The sequence below is a fragment of the Peromyscus californicus genome, unplaced genomic scaffold (assembly GCF_007827085.1).
Source record: "Peromyscus californicus insignis strain IS unplaced genomic scaffold, ASM782708v3 Scaffold_3__1_contigs__length_106647218, whole genome shotgun sequence".
Classification (NCBI taxonomy): Eukaryota; Metazoa; Chordata; class Mammalia; order Rodentia; family Cricetidae; genus Peromyscus; species Peromyscus californicus.
The window spans coordinates 91,575,682-91,591,743 of record NW_026294551.1 but is presented as its reverse complement, the minus strand read 5'-3'; the positions used below and the strand labels follow the sequence as shown (position 1 = coordinate 91,591,743).

The 16,062-nt window shown below is 46.1% G+C and overlaps 1 protein-coding gene and 1 long non-coding RNA gene across 5 annotated transcripts in view; one reads left to right on the top strand and one right to left on the bottom strand.

Annotated features, from left to right (window-relative positions):
* Fbxw11 (F-box and WD repeat domain containing 11) overlaps nt 1-6,924 on the bottom strand; it is a 102,824-nt gene extending 95,900 nt beyond the window's left edge. For 2 of the 4 annotated variants that reach the window (XM_052758996.1, XM_052758997.1), the window contains exon 1: nt 6,759-6,922. In XM_052758996.1, the coding sequence (XP_052614956.1) occupies nt 6,759-6,803 (45 nt within the window). In that variant the 5' untranslated portion in view covers nt 6,804-6,922. Of the gene's footprint in view, nt 1-6,758 lie in introns of all 4 variants that reach the window. The other 2 variants (XM_052758994.1, XM_052758998.1) reach the window with 2 other exon arrangements.
* A 168-nt stretch (nt 6,925-7,092) lies between these two features.
* LOC128123049 (uncharacterized) overlaps nt 7,093-16,062 on the top strand; it is a 32,207-nt gene continuing 23,237 nt past the window's right edge. The window contains exon 1 of the long non-coding RNA XR_008222561.1: nt 7,093-7,846. This is a non-coding gene — a long non-coding RNA (uncharacterized LOC128123049). The remainder of the gene's footprint in view (nt 7,847-16,062) is intronic.

Here is a 16,062-nt window from a genome sequence, read left to right as displayed (position 1 = left end):
CCATCAGGATAAGGAAGATGTAAAGTACCGGTAAGCCACAAGTCACGTGGCAAGGTATAGACTAATAGAAATGGATTAATTTAAGCTGTAAGAACAGTTAGCAAGAAGCCTGCCACGGCCATACAGTTTGTAAGCAATATAAGTCTCTGTGTTTACTTGGTTGGGTTTGAGCGGCTTGGGACTGGCGGGTGAGAGAGATTTGTCCTGACTGTGGGCCAGGCAGGAAAACTCTAGCAACATACATCTTTGTGTTAAAGTTATCAAAAGAAAATCTAAAAGATATCATGGTATTCAAAAAAAAAAAAACCCCTAACATTAATTTAAATTAATAAATAGCCACCAAGTACCACACACTTAGCACATGGTGAGGGAAAAGGATCATCAGCTGCAGCTTCTGGCACGGGTGTTTAAATACAACTGCAATTCTGTATAACATTCAGTAAATGGTGTGAAGGCTCCATAAAAGTTAGGACTATTAGGAGAACTGGTAACAGGTGAGTTTCCCAGACATGAAGACGGCTAAGATACAGAGAAGAGAGTTCACCACTGAATGAACAGCTATTACAGAAGCACACTGTGTATGTGAAGGAGCTGTGGCCAGAGGAAGGGAGGAAGGTCTCATCTCCCATATAAAGACCTTATCATGTAATGGGGGACACAAACTGGTAACTACGGTATAGGCATAGACTAGCCTAAGTGCCACTAGGTAATTCATTCATTTAAGGATTAGTCCACAAAGACTGGACTATGCAACCAAACAAGATGCTATCTGCCACCCACCTTACAAACTGACATCAAAGAGGTGGCCTCCATTATGTCTCCTGGGCTGATAGAGGTTTATCAGCATTAGCAGAAGGGAAGATTGCTGAGATGTGACCTAAGCCAATTTGGCCAGAGGTTGCTCAAGGATGGAGTTCTTTCAGTAAACAGCAGCTGCCTTCAAAAAATGTACTCAAGGCACTTTACCCCAGTGCTGACAACGGAAAGAGCGTGAGCAGAGTACACAGGACCAGGATTCCCCAAACTCCGGCTGAGGCACAGCAGAGAAGCAAGCAGGAAGAAAGGCTGAAGGGAGACAGATTCAAAGAGGGAAAGGAAGTGGCAGGAGGGGAAATGGATTGGAAGAGGGACAGGAAGTAGAGTCAGCAGGCCTGGAAAAGCTTCTTCCCCAGGATCCCAGCATGCTTCCAAAGGGCTCCAGAACTCACAGCCCCAAAAGCACTGCCCAAGGGCCACATGTGTGAGGGTCTAGGAATCTGTGTTAATGGCCTAGTTAGTGAGTATCCTGGGCTAGCTCTCTACTTAGTAAAGGACAGGCTACAGCAGTCAGGGCCACCCCTGTCAAATATGAAGGACATTTAGCCTACTGCAAATCCTCAGACAAATTGCATATTAGAGCCACGGCCTCTTTAGACGGGTCAAAGATCCTATAAACTCATGTGGTTGATATCACTTGGGCCCTGCTGAAACCCGCATCTATTTATGCACATTTGGTGAGTTAGGAGCCACCAGAGAGCTATGAGGGACAGCTGCAGACATCCAAGTTCTTGATAGATTCACTAAACAATTGAATTTGCCTCACTAAGTCAAGGACAGGAAGGCAGGAAAAACAAAACAACTGGATCAAAAAGAAAACAGAGAAAAACAATTAACCTTATCAGTTTCTTTCATCTCCAGTTTTGCAGACTGCCTATACTTTAATAACTCTAAAGATAGCACTATACTGTACCTTCTTAAGAAGGACCACTATGTTCTAATCTGCATTACTTCATCCACTTAAGAGATTAAAAACAAAAGGAAATGACTCACTTAAGGTCTCTTAGCAGAGGGGAATCTTTCAACAGCTAATAACTCAGTAGAAGGGTAACTAGGCAAGTTTTGTTTTGTTCACACCCATAAGACAGAACTATCATCCTAGCCAAGTGGTGGTGGCACATGCCTTTAGTCCCAGCACGCGGAGGCAGAGGCAGAGGCAGGTGGATCTCTGAGTTCCACCAGCCTGGGCTACAAAGAGAGTTAGTTCTAGGACAGTCAGGGCTACACTGAGAAACCCTGTCTCAAAAACAAACAAAAAAAGCAACAACAACAACAAAACTATCCACAGAGAAATCCTGTCTCAAAAACAAACAAAAGCCAGGCGGTGGTGGCACACGCCTTTAATCCCAGCACTTCGGGGGCAGAACCAGGTGGATCTCTGTGAGTTCAAGGCGGCCAGCCTGGTCTACAGAAAAAACAAAAAACAAACAAACAAAGCAACAACAACAAAACAAAACTATCATCCTTGAACTTGTTTTTTTTTGTTTTTCGAGACAAGGTTTCTCTATGTAGCCCTATCTGTCCTATCCTGGAACTCACTCTGGCCTTGAACTCAAGAGATGTACTTCCCTATGCTGGGATTAAGGGTGTAGGCCACCACCACCCAGCAATCCTTAAACTTCTTTAAAATTACATTTATTTATGTGAGTTGGTGTGGGAGGGTGTTTTCCGGAGGTTTGTTCTCTCCTTCTTCTGTAAGTCCTAGGGAATGGCATTTAGGTAGTCAGGCTTGGTGGCTGGTTTGTGTGGCACCTTTACCCACTGGTTTGTGTCCTACAACCGTTAGCCGCATTTTGCTATCTTTTCATGGGAGAAAAACTAGCCATCTCTCTGTCAATCCGCAGCTCTTATGAGTGCTTCCTAAGGAGTGCCCGTACATCAACTCATGCTCCAAACTGAATGTGATGCATAATGAAGTTTGCATTCTTTCCAGTGAAATCCATAAACCAGACCCACAGCCTGGTGAACTCTATTTCCAAAACGGATCACTGCTGTTCTAACTCACTCATAATAAAGATGACTGTTACAAAGAAGTTTAGAAAACAGGTCCATAAAGTTGACCCAACACTGGGCCAGTACAAAGCCATGAAAGCCACATGGCAATTAAATTACTCACTATCAGCAACTATAAATTCATTGTCTCTATCAAGAGTTTATTTATCACCTTGCTGAGGATGGTGGCACAGACCCATAATCACAGCACGTGGAAAGCAAAAGCAACAGAATTGGGAGTTCAAGGGCAGCCACAAAATCCCAGGCCAGCCTGAGCTACAAGAGACCCTAGAAGAGGGCAAGGAGTCAGTAAAGGGAATGTGTGTTAAGAAAGAGAGGGGGCAGGCAGATAAGAGAGGAAAGAGAACGGAGAAAAGGAGAAAGTGGAGAAAAGAGGGGGGGAGCGAAAGCACTCTTTACAGTTTTTATTAAAGTCAGAGTCCTATGCAGAATGCCAGAGACATGCAAGCACCTTTGGCAGACCCAGGCCTCCAATAAGGATGAAAGTCACCAAGTGGGAAATTGGATTTTGAAACTTTAACTATTCCGCTATTACCATCTTTGTCCTCCAACCACCTCCTTGCTAGAGGTAGAACTCAAGCAAAGTGTGTACTATAGTAAACTATAGATATAGTCTCCACTATAAGTAGCTTTAATTTCTCCTAAATGTTTAAAATAAGTTAGCCGAGCGGTGGTGGCGCACACCTTTAATCCCAGCACTTGGGAGGCAGAGCCGGGCGGATCTCTGTGAGTTCGAGGCCAGCCTGGGCTAGAGTGAGTTCCAGGAGGCCAGCCTGGACTAGAGTGAGTTCCAGGAAAGGAGCAAAGCTACACAGAGAAACCCTGTCTCGAAAAACCAAATAATAATAAAAAATAAAATAAGAACAAAAAATGGACTAGAGGGAGGTAGCTTAATGCAGTTGCCTAGCATGAGCCAAGCTTGGCTTTGAGCTCAAGCACTGTAAAAAGAAACAGAAGGCCGGGCGGTGGTGGCGCACGCCTTTAATCCCAGCACTCGGGAGGCAGAGCCAGGCGGATCTCTGTGAGTTCGAGGCCAGCCTGGTCTCCAAAGCGAGTTCCAGGAAAGGCGCAAAGCTACACAGAGAAACCCTGTCTCGAAAAACCAAAAAAAAAAAAAAAAAAAAAGAAACAGAAAAAGGTATATAGTGGCTCACACTTGTAACCCCAGCACCCAAGAGGCTGCCAACAAGACTGCCATGAGTCTTACCAAGTACAAGAGAAAAAGATGAATCAAAATCAAAGTAGAAGGTTGACAATTAAGAACTGAAGATGACACAAAGCCAGTTTCCTCTTTTTAATGCAGTGCAATCTGAAACAGCACACACCGTACCTTGTCAACCATTAGGTACCAAACTCACAGAGGCACCAAAACTAAGTATCTGAGTCCAGAAGAGGACTCACAAAAATTTGAAACATTTTATGCTCTAGGCTTCCAAAATACCATCAATTTAACCAGTTCTCCTCTTTCAATCATGTTATTTTGAAGTCATTATTAAATGTATTTTCAACCAATTTCTGGAAACTATAATTGAAATGTAATAATACAGAGAGCCAGATGAGCCTGGATTTTAAAGACATTCTGATCTGTCCATTGATGCTAGACTTCTTCAGTGGCCAAGCACTTGAGCCATCTACTGCACTAAAACAAACACCTACCATTCATGGAGAAGATTGCCCAGGGGTCCTAAGAGACTCCACCTTCGAGGGAAAAAATCCTTAAAACCATTTTAAAATTGCTCATGACTACTACAGCTTTTATTAAATGTTGGGTTGACATCTCTTCGGCGTAACAGCACATATTATCACACAAAGTCTAAGCCACTCATCAAGGCTTCATGGTTCTAACTAAGCCTGTGCTCTACCACTGAGGTGCACCCCAGCATCCAAAACAAAACTTTTTAGTTATATGCATAGAAAGCAAGTAAATGTGGGACAGAGTCTTTCTTTAGTCACATACTAACAGACCATGCCTTGGGACACACTGTATTTCTTATACAGCTTTTGAAGAAGACTGTGTTTGGGTTGTTTTAAGTGAATGTGTTTCAGTATGAAGCACTGGTCACCCTAAAAGCAGATGTACTGTTAATCTTTAAGAAGATGGAGCATGTCTGAAGATACTTTTCGAAAATAGAGGTCAGCAAGATGGCTCAGTCAAAGGCATTTGAACATACAAGCCTGCCAACATGAGTTCAATTCCCAGTACTCACTAAAGGCAGGACAGAAGTGATTCTGCAAGTTGTCCTCTTGTGCATGTATCCATTCACAATAATACATAAACAACCATTTTTAAATGATATTTTGTTAAAATAACCCACTTCAGAAGTTTGCCCAAACTGCTATAACCAACCATCTGATGTTGAAAAGGAAAAATTCCTCAGTACCTAAAAATCAAAATCCCTCAAGTGACAGAATCCCTCTGAACACACGAACACACACACACACACACACACACACACCCCAAGAACTACTAGAGGTCTCCCCCACCCCCGCTAATTTTCAACAAGTTCAGTTCTGCACATTGTGCAGAGGCCAGCAGACATGAGACTACCTCGGTATTTATTTTACGCTACTATACTTCCATTTTAAAACGTATACCTCAACTCCCTGGATAACATCATCCACAGAAACCATGAGGCTATCCAACAGACTTTCAGTATCACCATTTATTATTTATAGCATTAAATGGGGGAAGTGGCTCTGATGTCACCAACCCTACCCAGCGGAATCAGTGACTCAATAAGCATTTTCACACTGGAAAGAATCTGACTAGGAAAACGTCTTACTAAGTTCAGTAGATCTTGTAGCTTTCCTCGCTACCATGGGGGGCAGATAGATACTAGTTGTTACTGTATTAGCGGAGATACAAAGAAACTATCAACGGTCTCCTTTGTATGGCCATTTGCAGAGGCTGACTGCCTCCCCACTCTCCCAAGCCTGGTCTGATTTCCCTCACATTCAAATTGGCAGGTAATACCAGCCATATTTTATTTCTTCCACCAATGAGCAAATTCTTCACTTCTCCCAGCCACTCACTCATAGTCCTGTTTCCAAAACCCTTCTGGCACCAAGTCTGAGGTCAGAAAGGGGTTAGGTGGGTCCGGGGAGACCTCATCAGTCTGGCTACCAATGGTTTCTAACAGTAAAAGGGATCGCTGCATCTCTGTGGGCCAAGAACGCCCCTTTTTTTCTTTTTAAGAGCGGGGGGCGGTGATGAGGACGACCCCTTCCCCCTCCCCTCTCATTTCCCAAATGATAAAGTTATGGTTTCCCTTTCCTGGAGGATGGAATCTAGAGTACCTGGGGCCTTGCTATACAAACATCCTTCACGGCAGGGTAGGAAACCCTTTGTCCAAGAAGCCTGACACCACAGGGGCCCAGAAAAGAGGCTTCATATCCCGCAAGCCTCAGACTCGAGGGCACCCCCAACATCCCAGCCCTACGGGGCCTATCCCGGCATCCACACAGCCTTAGCTTGGGGAGAAGGTGCTGAGAGCCCCCCTAACACCCCCCCCCCCCCGCACGCCTAGGTTACGGAGGCCGAAGCGGCCCCAACTGGTCTCGGACTCCCTCCCACCACCATCACCCTCGGCTTAAGCGCGGGTGGGAAGCGCGATGCGGGCCTGCCCGGAGGAATGGGAAGGGAAAAGAAATCTAAAACGAGTGCGATGGCAAGGCGAGAGTGAGCGGAGGCTCCCGGAGGAGCGAGGCAGGGGCGCCCGAGACCGGTCGGAGCCCGGCAGGCGGGAGGGGGGGGGGGACGGAGGCCGGGACAGCCTGGGAGCGCGAGGCGTCAGCAACGAGCCACAGCAGGGGGCCGGCCGGGCCCGGGCGGCAGGGAACGAGGGCTGGCCTGGCGCGGACGCCGAGGTGGGCAGGCCCCCGGATCGCCAGTCGGCCGGAAGAACGGAGGGCCAGCGGGCCGCACTCACCATGAGCTCGATGGTCTTGTCCTCAATCACCGAGTCGGGCTCCATGGCGGCCCCGGCGGCCCCGCCTCGCTCTCCCCGCTCAGCAGCGAACGGCCCGGGCGGAGGAGGCGGTGGCAGCGGCGGCGGTGGAGGCGGCTCTCGCACCCACTCCAGCTGCCAGCCCGCCCGGGCCGCCGGCAGCTCCGCCCTCCCACTCAGCGGACGCAGGACGCGCAGCTGACTACAACTCCCGACAACCACCGCGGCTCGCCGCGCGGCCTTGTGGGAGCAAGAAGCCGTCCGGCCCACTCTGCCGGGGCTCTCCACTGTAGAGGGTGCGTTTCGAGGAGCACAGGGCTGGGAGTGCGGGACGTGCAGACCTGGAGAATCTAGGGCTTGCTCAGGGTAGGGCCTCGTGAGTGCCGCGACTACTTGTCCCAGAAATCCCCGCGCGCAAGGTCTCCTTCCGGCTGGTCGTTCCTGACTTCCTGGCAGCCTGGGGCTGCCCGGACCCGGACGGAAACTCGAAAGCAACTCTTCACTTAGGTCTGAGATCTTTGCGGTGCGACCGATTTCCGCACATGCGCCCTAGGTGTCTGCAGTGCCGCTCGCGTAGGTGGCTGCGCCGCCGCTTCGTGTGTGTTGCATTTGGTAGGGACAGGTGGGCCCAAGGTGCACTAGGAAGTGTGGGAGAGGGACCGAGAGCCCGAGGACGCAGCCAAGGGAAGATGGACATCTCTAGAGGAAGTGTTTGGAGACTGAGTGGGGAAATAGGTGTATGAAGATCTGCTACACTGACTGGGAGGTTCTGAGCCATGAGAAGGAAGCTGTTCGTTCTGAAAACATTTATTTTTAAACATTCAGTTTCTACTGAGTACTGCCCTAAGCACTGGGAATCAACTCCGAACGTAACAGGAGAGACCCCTGTTCTCAGGAAGCTTAATTCTAATGGAAAAACAGCAGACATTAACCGAGAGTTAGAGATGCTATGAAAGAACACAACTGGAGACTTCCAGGGAACTCTGCCTCTAACTCTGTGATCTTCTTCTCCAAGTCTGTCAGTACCCTGGAACCAAAATCCTCCAGGAACACGCTGATAGTTGAACAAGGTGGGTTTATTTCTAGCTGAAGCACAAGAGAACATTCGTCATGATGAATCGTGGTCGTCTCAGTAGGAGACCTTAGGTAATGTAGAAAAGGATTTGAAGAGGCCCTGGAGCAAAGTGGGAGTAATTCTAAGATTAGACATCACAGTCTTATCTGGGGGAAGTTAGATTGAAGCTAAGTAGTAATTGGTGACAGCCCCTCATGTTAGCCAGATTCAAGTGTTTAGTCTTTGTAGCTGTGTGTGTGGCTTGGATAATGGTCATGTTTTATCTGTGTTCACAAATGATTATGGAGTGAGTGGTCTTGTTTTTGTCTTGATCCATAAGATAAGGCCACAGAATATCCTTATGTGATGTTAGTGGTCTGTGAAGTTGTTTATGTTTTACAGGAGACCTAGCTGTAAGGGCCAGGCTCTGGCTATCATCAAGGGCCTGGATGATTGTACCCAGCCCACTTCTCAATGGCAGAGACTGCTTTCCCGTTTCTCAAGTGTTTTTCAATTCTCTGCCCCAGTGCAGTGAATGACTTTCGAACTCTTTCCATTTCCAGAGATCAGTATACATCCAAATCACGGTATAAATTTACTGCCGTTAAGAGTTTGAAATTTTATGATCTTTATCTGGTGGCTTTCACCAAGAGATTGAAAGAAAAGCAACCGAGAAAAGCCCAGAATTAAGAGTTCCTGCCATTACCTTGCTGTCTGGATTTCACCAGACAGGAGGGCAGGTTAAATGACCTCTGTTTCAGTTACCTATTGTAACATAACAAACCCTGCCAAGACTTGGTAGCCTGGAATAACAATGGTTTATTTTTTACGATTGCATAGTTTAGCCAAGCTCATCTGGATCAATGTGATATAAGCTGAGGTTACACATGGGCCTGTAATCAGTTGGGAACATATTCAAAATGATTTCTCATCCTCTGGAGCCTCTCTTTTCCACTGGCTTCTTAATCATTCAAGCCTCTGGAGGGTGGCTCGAAAAAAGACAAGACCAATCAACAAATGTTTATCAAACTCTGATTGCTCCATTAACCAAATCAAGTCATATGTCCATAGTGAGTGTGGGAAGTTCTGTGGATCCTGAAAGATTAGTTCGTTGGAATTCACCAATATAACAGCCAGTCAAAGACCTTGAAGGACCCAGCACTTAGCATACAGTATAGCGCCGGGCGGTGGTGGCGCACGCCTTTAATCCCAGCACTCGGGAGGCAGAGCCAGGCAGATCTCTGTGAGTTCGAGGCCAGCCTGGACTACCAAGTGAGTTCCAGGAAAGGCGCAAAGCTACACAGAGAAACCCTGTCTCGAAAAACCAAAAAAAAAAAAAAAAAAAAAGCATACAGTATAGCATGTAGAGGTCACGCGAGTATGCGTATGTTTAGCCTACACCGCCATCTTCATTGTTTTAAAAATTGGCATGCCAGATCTGGGCCTGGTGGGGTACAACTTTAATCTCAGCTCTCGGGAGGTAGAGGTAGGAGGATCTCTATGAGTTCTTGGCCAACCTGGTCTACAAAGTGAGTTCCAGGACAGTCAGTCAGGGATGTTACACAGTGAAGCCCTGTCTTAAAAAAAAAAAAAAAAAAAAAAAAAACCAAGAAAAAGGGGAGCAGCAGCATATTCCTAACCTGAAGGCCCCAAGTTCAATCCCTAGCATTGCCAAAATCAATCAATTAAAAGTTTCACATTTTAGGAGGACTAGAGAGATGGACTCAGTGACTAAGAGTGCTTTCTGCTCTTACAGAAGACCTGAGTTCAGTTCCCAGCACCCAGATTGGGTGCTCACAACTGCCTGGAACTCCAGTTCTGGGAGAACTGGTGCCCTCTTCTTTTTTTTAATTTTTTTTTTAATTATTAAGAAATTTTCTATTCATTTTACATACCAATGGCAGATCTCCTTCTCCTCCCCCACAACCCACCTCCCATTCCCATCTCCTCCAAGGCAAGGTCCCCATGGGGAGTCAGCAGAGCCTGGTACATTGAGCTGAGTCAGGTCCAGTCCCCTCCCCCTGCACCAAGGCTGTGCAGGGTATCCCACCATAGGTAGTGGGCTCCAAAAAGCCTACTCATGCACCAGGGACAGACTCCGATCCCACTGTGGGGGGGCCTCCTAAACATTTGAAGCTAAACAACTGTCTCACCCATCCAGAGGGCCCAGTCCAGTCCCATGGGGGCTCCACAGCTCTTGGTCCACAGTTCATACATTTACACTAGTTTGGCTGGATGTCTCTGTATGTTTCCCCATCATGATCTCAATGTCCCTTGCTCATAGAATCTCTCCTCTCTCTCATCAATTGGACTCCTGGAGCTCAGCCTTGACTGGCGCCCTCTTCTAGCCCCTGTAGCTAGAGTTTTTCTCTCTAGGTCCCGCCAAGCCTCCATTTTAGAATCTTTTTTCTCAGGTTTTGGGTGAAAACTCCTGTCGCCCCACGTTGGGCGCCATTTGTAGCTAGAGTTTTTCTCTCCAGGTCCCAAGCCCCGGCAGTCCCGTAGCCCACTTATAAAATAAACATACAGACACATATTATTTAAACTGCTCGGCCATTAGCTCAGGCCTACCATTGTCTAGCTCTTAGTCTTATACTCAGCCCATTTCTGTTAATCTATATGTCGTCACGTGTTCCGTGGCTTTACCTGCTGCCTTTACATGATGCTCCCTGGACGGCAGGCTGGCATCTCCTCCTCTCCGCCTTCCTGTTCTCTCAGTTCTCTCTGCTAGTCCCACCTATACTTCCTGCCTGGCTACTGGCCAATCAGTGTTTTATTTATCAGTCAGTCATCCACAGCAAGCCCCTGTAGGTACCTGCACTCATGTGAATATACCTCATCTTAAACAACTTCACATTTAAAATCTGTGTTTTAATTTCTCTTGAAAAATTAGAGTATCTGGCTTTGAGATCTATGATAACAGTATACAGTTGTTGTTCTTAAATTAAACTCAGTCTTATAATTTTACCAATAAAGACTTGGAAATCAGGTGCTGGGGTCAAAACCTGCCAGCTCAGAGAGGCCGAGGAGCAACCAGCTGACCTTTCTCCTTAGCCAGTGTCTCAGATAGAAAGAGAGCTTCTCTTCTGCCGACACAAACCAAAAAAACCACCAAACTCAAAGTATCTGTCTTCTGAAATCCCTCTTAATCTTTATGGCTACTGCCTGTCAACTAGTTGCTAGCTCCACCTCTTGAACCAAGGTTGATTTTATTTAATTAACAAAATCTCAGGGTTCACAGTGTGATCAAATATCCTGCAACACCTTTAGTCCCAGCACTCCGGAGGCAGAGGCAGGCAGATCTCTTGAGTTCAAGGCCAGCCTGGTCTACATAGTGAGTTCCAGGATAGCCAGGACTACACAAAGAAACCCTGTCTTGGAAAAAAAACAAAAACAAAAAACAAAAAGAAAATAAAAAAGGAAGAAAAGAACCTGCTTTTGGTTCATAGCAAGAACACGATGCCAGGATCTGCTAGGCATAGGTGAGAGCCTTCTATTGGGCCATGGCAGACAGTGGTCATCACATGACAAGATAGAGCAAGCTAACCAGAGAAAGCTCACTTCCGTAGCCAAGCAACTTCCTTATTAGCCCACTAATCAATGAAAGAGTTAAATATGAGAGTAAAAGTCCTCATGACACAAACACCTCTTCACCCTCACAGTGGGGGTTCCATTTTACCTAGAACAATCTGCATGTTCCTCATTTGAATACTAAATCCCTGTAGATACCTGAGTTTGCAGCCCTGACATCAGAAAACCTCAAGGTTTTGGTCCGTTAATTAAAATCTTATGCCTTCTGAAAAGAAAAAGAAAACTGGTGTTGTGGATTCGATTTTCAAAAGCTCAAAGGGATTAAAAATGCATGTTTGTGAAAGAAGTCTTACGTAAGCCAAGCCAAGGCTTACCTCCTAGCTCTGACCTCTTAGACAAGAACCTGAGTGTGCAGGTATTCTTGCTGCTTCAGGCTTGATGCCTCTTGGAGATCAGATCTGATCATAGACAAAGGCAGAAAGTCCTAAGGCGGTTTGTCTCCAGAGCTTCAGATAGCTCTGGACCAAGATTTGCAAGGCATGTTGACAGTGAAGGGGTTAGTGCAGATCTATGACCCCCTGTGTGACACCGAGATCCTAGTGATGTCATATTACCATGGAAGAAGGTGCATGTGTCACACAGTGTAAGGTAACAGCCAAGGGGCCTGGCATCACATTTCGTAGTCAGATGTGTTCATATTTCTGCAGTGGCCTTTGTGTGTGCCTCTTAGCAGTCAGCTCCAAAACCACCCTTCCTAGCTGGACTGTGTGAGACTGTGCTTACATCATCAGCAGAGAGCATGCGCACAGCGGAGTGAAGGGCTCCTGGTCCTGCCTCCAGTGTACCTTCTCTCCTTATTGCTCTGGAGGCCCAAGCAGCAAATGGCCTCCAGACTGTCTCACATGTTTCCCCTACCCGTTATGTGTGTCTGTGTGTCCTGTGTCTCACGTGTGTTCATTCTGTGTGTCTCTGTCTGTCTCACATGTATTCCTCTCTTTCTGTGTGTGTATGTGTGTGTCTTCTGTCTGTCTCACGTGTGTTCATTCCCTTTGTGTTTGTCTTTTGTCTGTCTCACGTGTGTTTTCTCTGTGTGTGTGACTGTGTCACGTGTTGTTCAAATCTTAGATGGTCTTTTAATTAAAAAAACGCAGAGCCAGGCAGTGGTGGCACACGCCTTTAATCCCAGCACTCGGGAGGCAAAGACAGGCAAATCTCTGTGAGTTCGAGGCCAGCCTGGTCTAGTTTCCAGGACAGGCACCAAAACTACACAGAGAAACCCTGTCTCAAAAAATAGATAGACAGACAGACAGACAGATAGATAAAAAATAAAAATCCCAGAGCCAGATATCAGGGTGAAAGCTGAAAGATCAGAGAAGCAGAGCCGCCAGCCACTAGTTCTTACCTCTACAAAATCCTCAGCCTAAAGAGAGTGAGTTCCTGTTTCCTCATGCGTTATATACCTTTCTCTGCCCAGACATCACTTCCTAGAATTAAAGGCATGTGTGCTTCTCAGTACTGGGATTAAAGGTGCGTACCACCACTGCCTGGCACTGTTTCCAATATAACCTTGAATTCACAGAGATCCAAATGGATCTCTGCCTCCCGAGTGATAGGATTAAGGGTGTATACCACCACTGCCTGACCTCTATGTCTAATCTAGTGGCTGGCTCTGTCCTCTGATCCTCAGGCAAGTTTATAATGGGTACACAATATATCACCACACTCACATATGTTCATTCTCTCTCTCCCTCTTCCCCCTTCCTCTCTCCCTCCTTCTCCCCCAACCCCTTTCTCAGTATGAGCACCACCACCCTAGCTAAGATGATCTGCCCAGTGGCACCTCAGTAGGGTACCAGCTTCCCAGCCCCAACTTGTATTCCTTCAACAGACTTGAACAAAACTTGCTACTCCTGGGTTCCTGACCCTCAGAGACTATCGAGGTCATATTTGTTATCTTCAAGCTGTTCTGAAGTAGATGTTACATGGCTCCAGATAGCTGGGGGAGCTAGTTCATCTAAAACAGTGGACTCCGTGGATTACTTTGAGTCAAAATAACACAGACTCCTTATAGAAGTTATGTCTTATTTATTTGTTTGTTTGTTTATTTATGTATTGTGTGTGTTATGTCCACATGTATATAGGTTCTCTCTCTCTCTCTCTTTCTCTCTCTCTCTCTGTCACACACACACACACACACACACACACACACACACACACACACACACACACAAAGAAGATATCAGATGTCTTCCTTTCTCCCCTTTTGGTTTTTTGTTTTGTTTTGGTTTTGGGTTTTTCGATACAGCGTTTCTCTGGGTAGCCCTGGCTGTTACTAGAATTCACTCTGTAGACCAGGCTGGCCTCAAACTTACAGAGATCCACCTGCCTCTGCCTCCCAAGTGCTGGGATTAAAGGCATTCGCCACCACTGCCCCACTTCTTTTTTTTTTTTTTTGAGGCATGTTCTCTCACTAACCCTGACCTCAGCTGACTGGCCAGTGAGCTCCTGGAATCTGCCTGTCTCTACCCTGGAGTTATAGGCATGTGCTCAATCTCTGGCTTCTACAGAGGGGCTAGGGACTCAAACTCAGGTCCTTTTGCTTAAATAGCAGGCCATCTCTCTCTAGTCCTTTCCCCTTTCTTTTGACTCCTATTGAAGGTATTCATGGGGTAGCATTTTAAAATACTCTTGATCCTTGATGAGTTTTCTAAACTCAAGTATATTATACAAAGTGATGTGTAACATGAATCTTAAAAGGTCTTATTAATAAAATCAAACCTGAAGCCAGGTATTGGGGTGAATGCTGGAAAATCAGAGAAGCAGAACAAGCCACAACCACCTCACCTCGCCAATTCCTCAGCTGATCCTGTTTCCTCAGACTGGAAGCCTCTGTGTCCTCATCTGAATGGATCTCAGCTGAACTGCTGCTCTAAAGCCTAAAAGCTTAACCAGCTGTAGTTCCTGGTCCTCACGCCTTATATACCTTTCTTCTTCTTGCCATCACTTCCTGGGATTAAAGGCATGAGTCACCATGCCTGGTGGCTGTTTCCAGTGTGGCTTAGAACTCAGAGAGATCCAGATGGATCTCTACCTCCAGAATGCTAGGATTAAAGGGTGTGTACCACCATTTTCTGGCCTATATCTGGTGGCTGTTCTATTCTCTGACCCCCAGATAAGTTTATTAGGGTGAACAATATTTTGGGGAACACAATATCACCACAGTGGTGATTATATGGAGTAAGATTTTGATTCATTTCTTTTCCAACTAACATCTTTTAAGGCCATTAGCAAAAGAGAGTATTAGTGAGACATATTAAAAGCAATACACACTTATTTTACCCATATGATAAGATTATGTATCCTTAACCATCTATCTATAGAATCCAGAAAAAAGAAAGATAACTATGAGAAAGACTGTCTAATCTGGCTGCCTAGTGAATTATGTGTATGAGTATGTGTCTGTGTGCACATGAGTGCAGGTACCTGTGGAAGCCAGAGGCATTGCCGGACATAGGTGCTGGGAACAGAACTCAGGTCCTCTGCAGGAGCAGTACCCACTCTTAACCACAGAGCCATCTCTCCTGCGCCAGGAGGGTGCATATTAAACTACATAAGTAAAAACATTATTTCTATCAGTTTACTGGCAAATATGTACTGAAATTAATATCTGTATTTTTTAAACTCTTTTTGGGCTTATCACATTTAATAGGATACCTGCAGATGAAAGCCTAGGGTCAGCTGTAGAATTGACTGCCACCATCGCAGACTAACCCTGTGCATTGGTCAGAACTCAGTCAGAAGCCGGGTAGAGTAGTACATGCCTGTAACCCCAGCACCAGGGACACAGCAGGAGGGTTAGGAATTCAGAGCCATCCTCAACATCCTCAGCTACACTGTGACTTCCAGGTCAGCCAGAGCTACATAAGACTCTGCCTTTTTAAAAAAAAAAAAAAAAAAATAGAGGCCATTAAAGATGACCTAATGGGTAAAGCCACTTGCCACCAACCATGACAACCTGATTTCAGTCCCCAGGATCCACATGGTCAAGGAGAAAACTGACTCCTGAAAATTATCCTCCAACCGTCCTGTGTGCATCCTGGCACACGTACCCACACATATACAAACACAAATTAATTTTTGTGTATGAGTATCTGCATGTGTGTATGCACACTCCATTTATGCCCAGTTCCTAGGAGGCCAGAAGAGGCATCAGATGCCCTAGAACTGGCGTTACAGATGGTTGCGAGCCACCACACAGGTGTTGAGAACTAAACCCAGATTCTGCAAGAGCAGCAAGTGTTCTTAACTGCTAAGCCCCCTCTTCTGCCCCTATAACTTTGTTGTTGTTGTTGTTGTTTGTTTCGTTGGTTGGTTGCTTGGTTTGGTTTTTTGAGACAGGGTTTCTCTGTGTAGCCCTGGATGTCCTGAAACTCACTCTGTAGACCAGGCTCTCTTCAAACTCAGAAATCTGGCTGCCTCTTCTTCCCGAGTGCTGAGATTAAAGGCTTGTGTCACCACTGCCTGGCCTCAATAACATTTTCAATGGAAAAAGAAAAAATAAAGGGGAAAAAAAATGAGAGGATCAGAACCAACCAGAGTATAGTAAGGGACTTTCCCAACAAGGGACTGACTTTGTGTCATTGTCTGGCCTGACAAGCACTCTTAGGAAGCTGTTGCCTTCGCAGTATGTGCTGGTCTCAG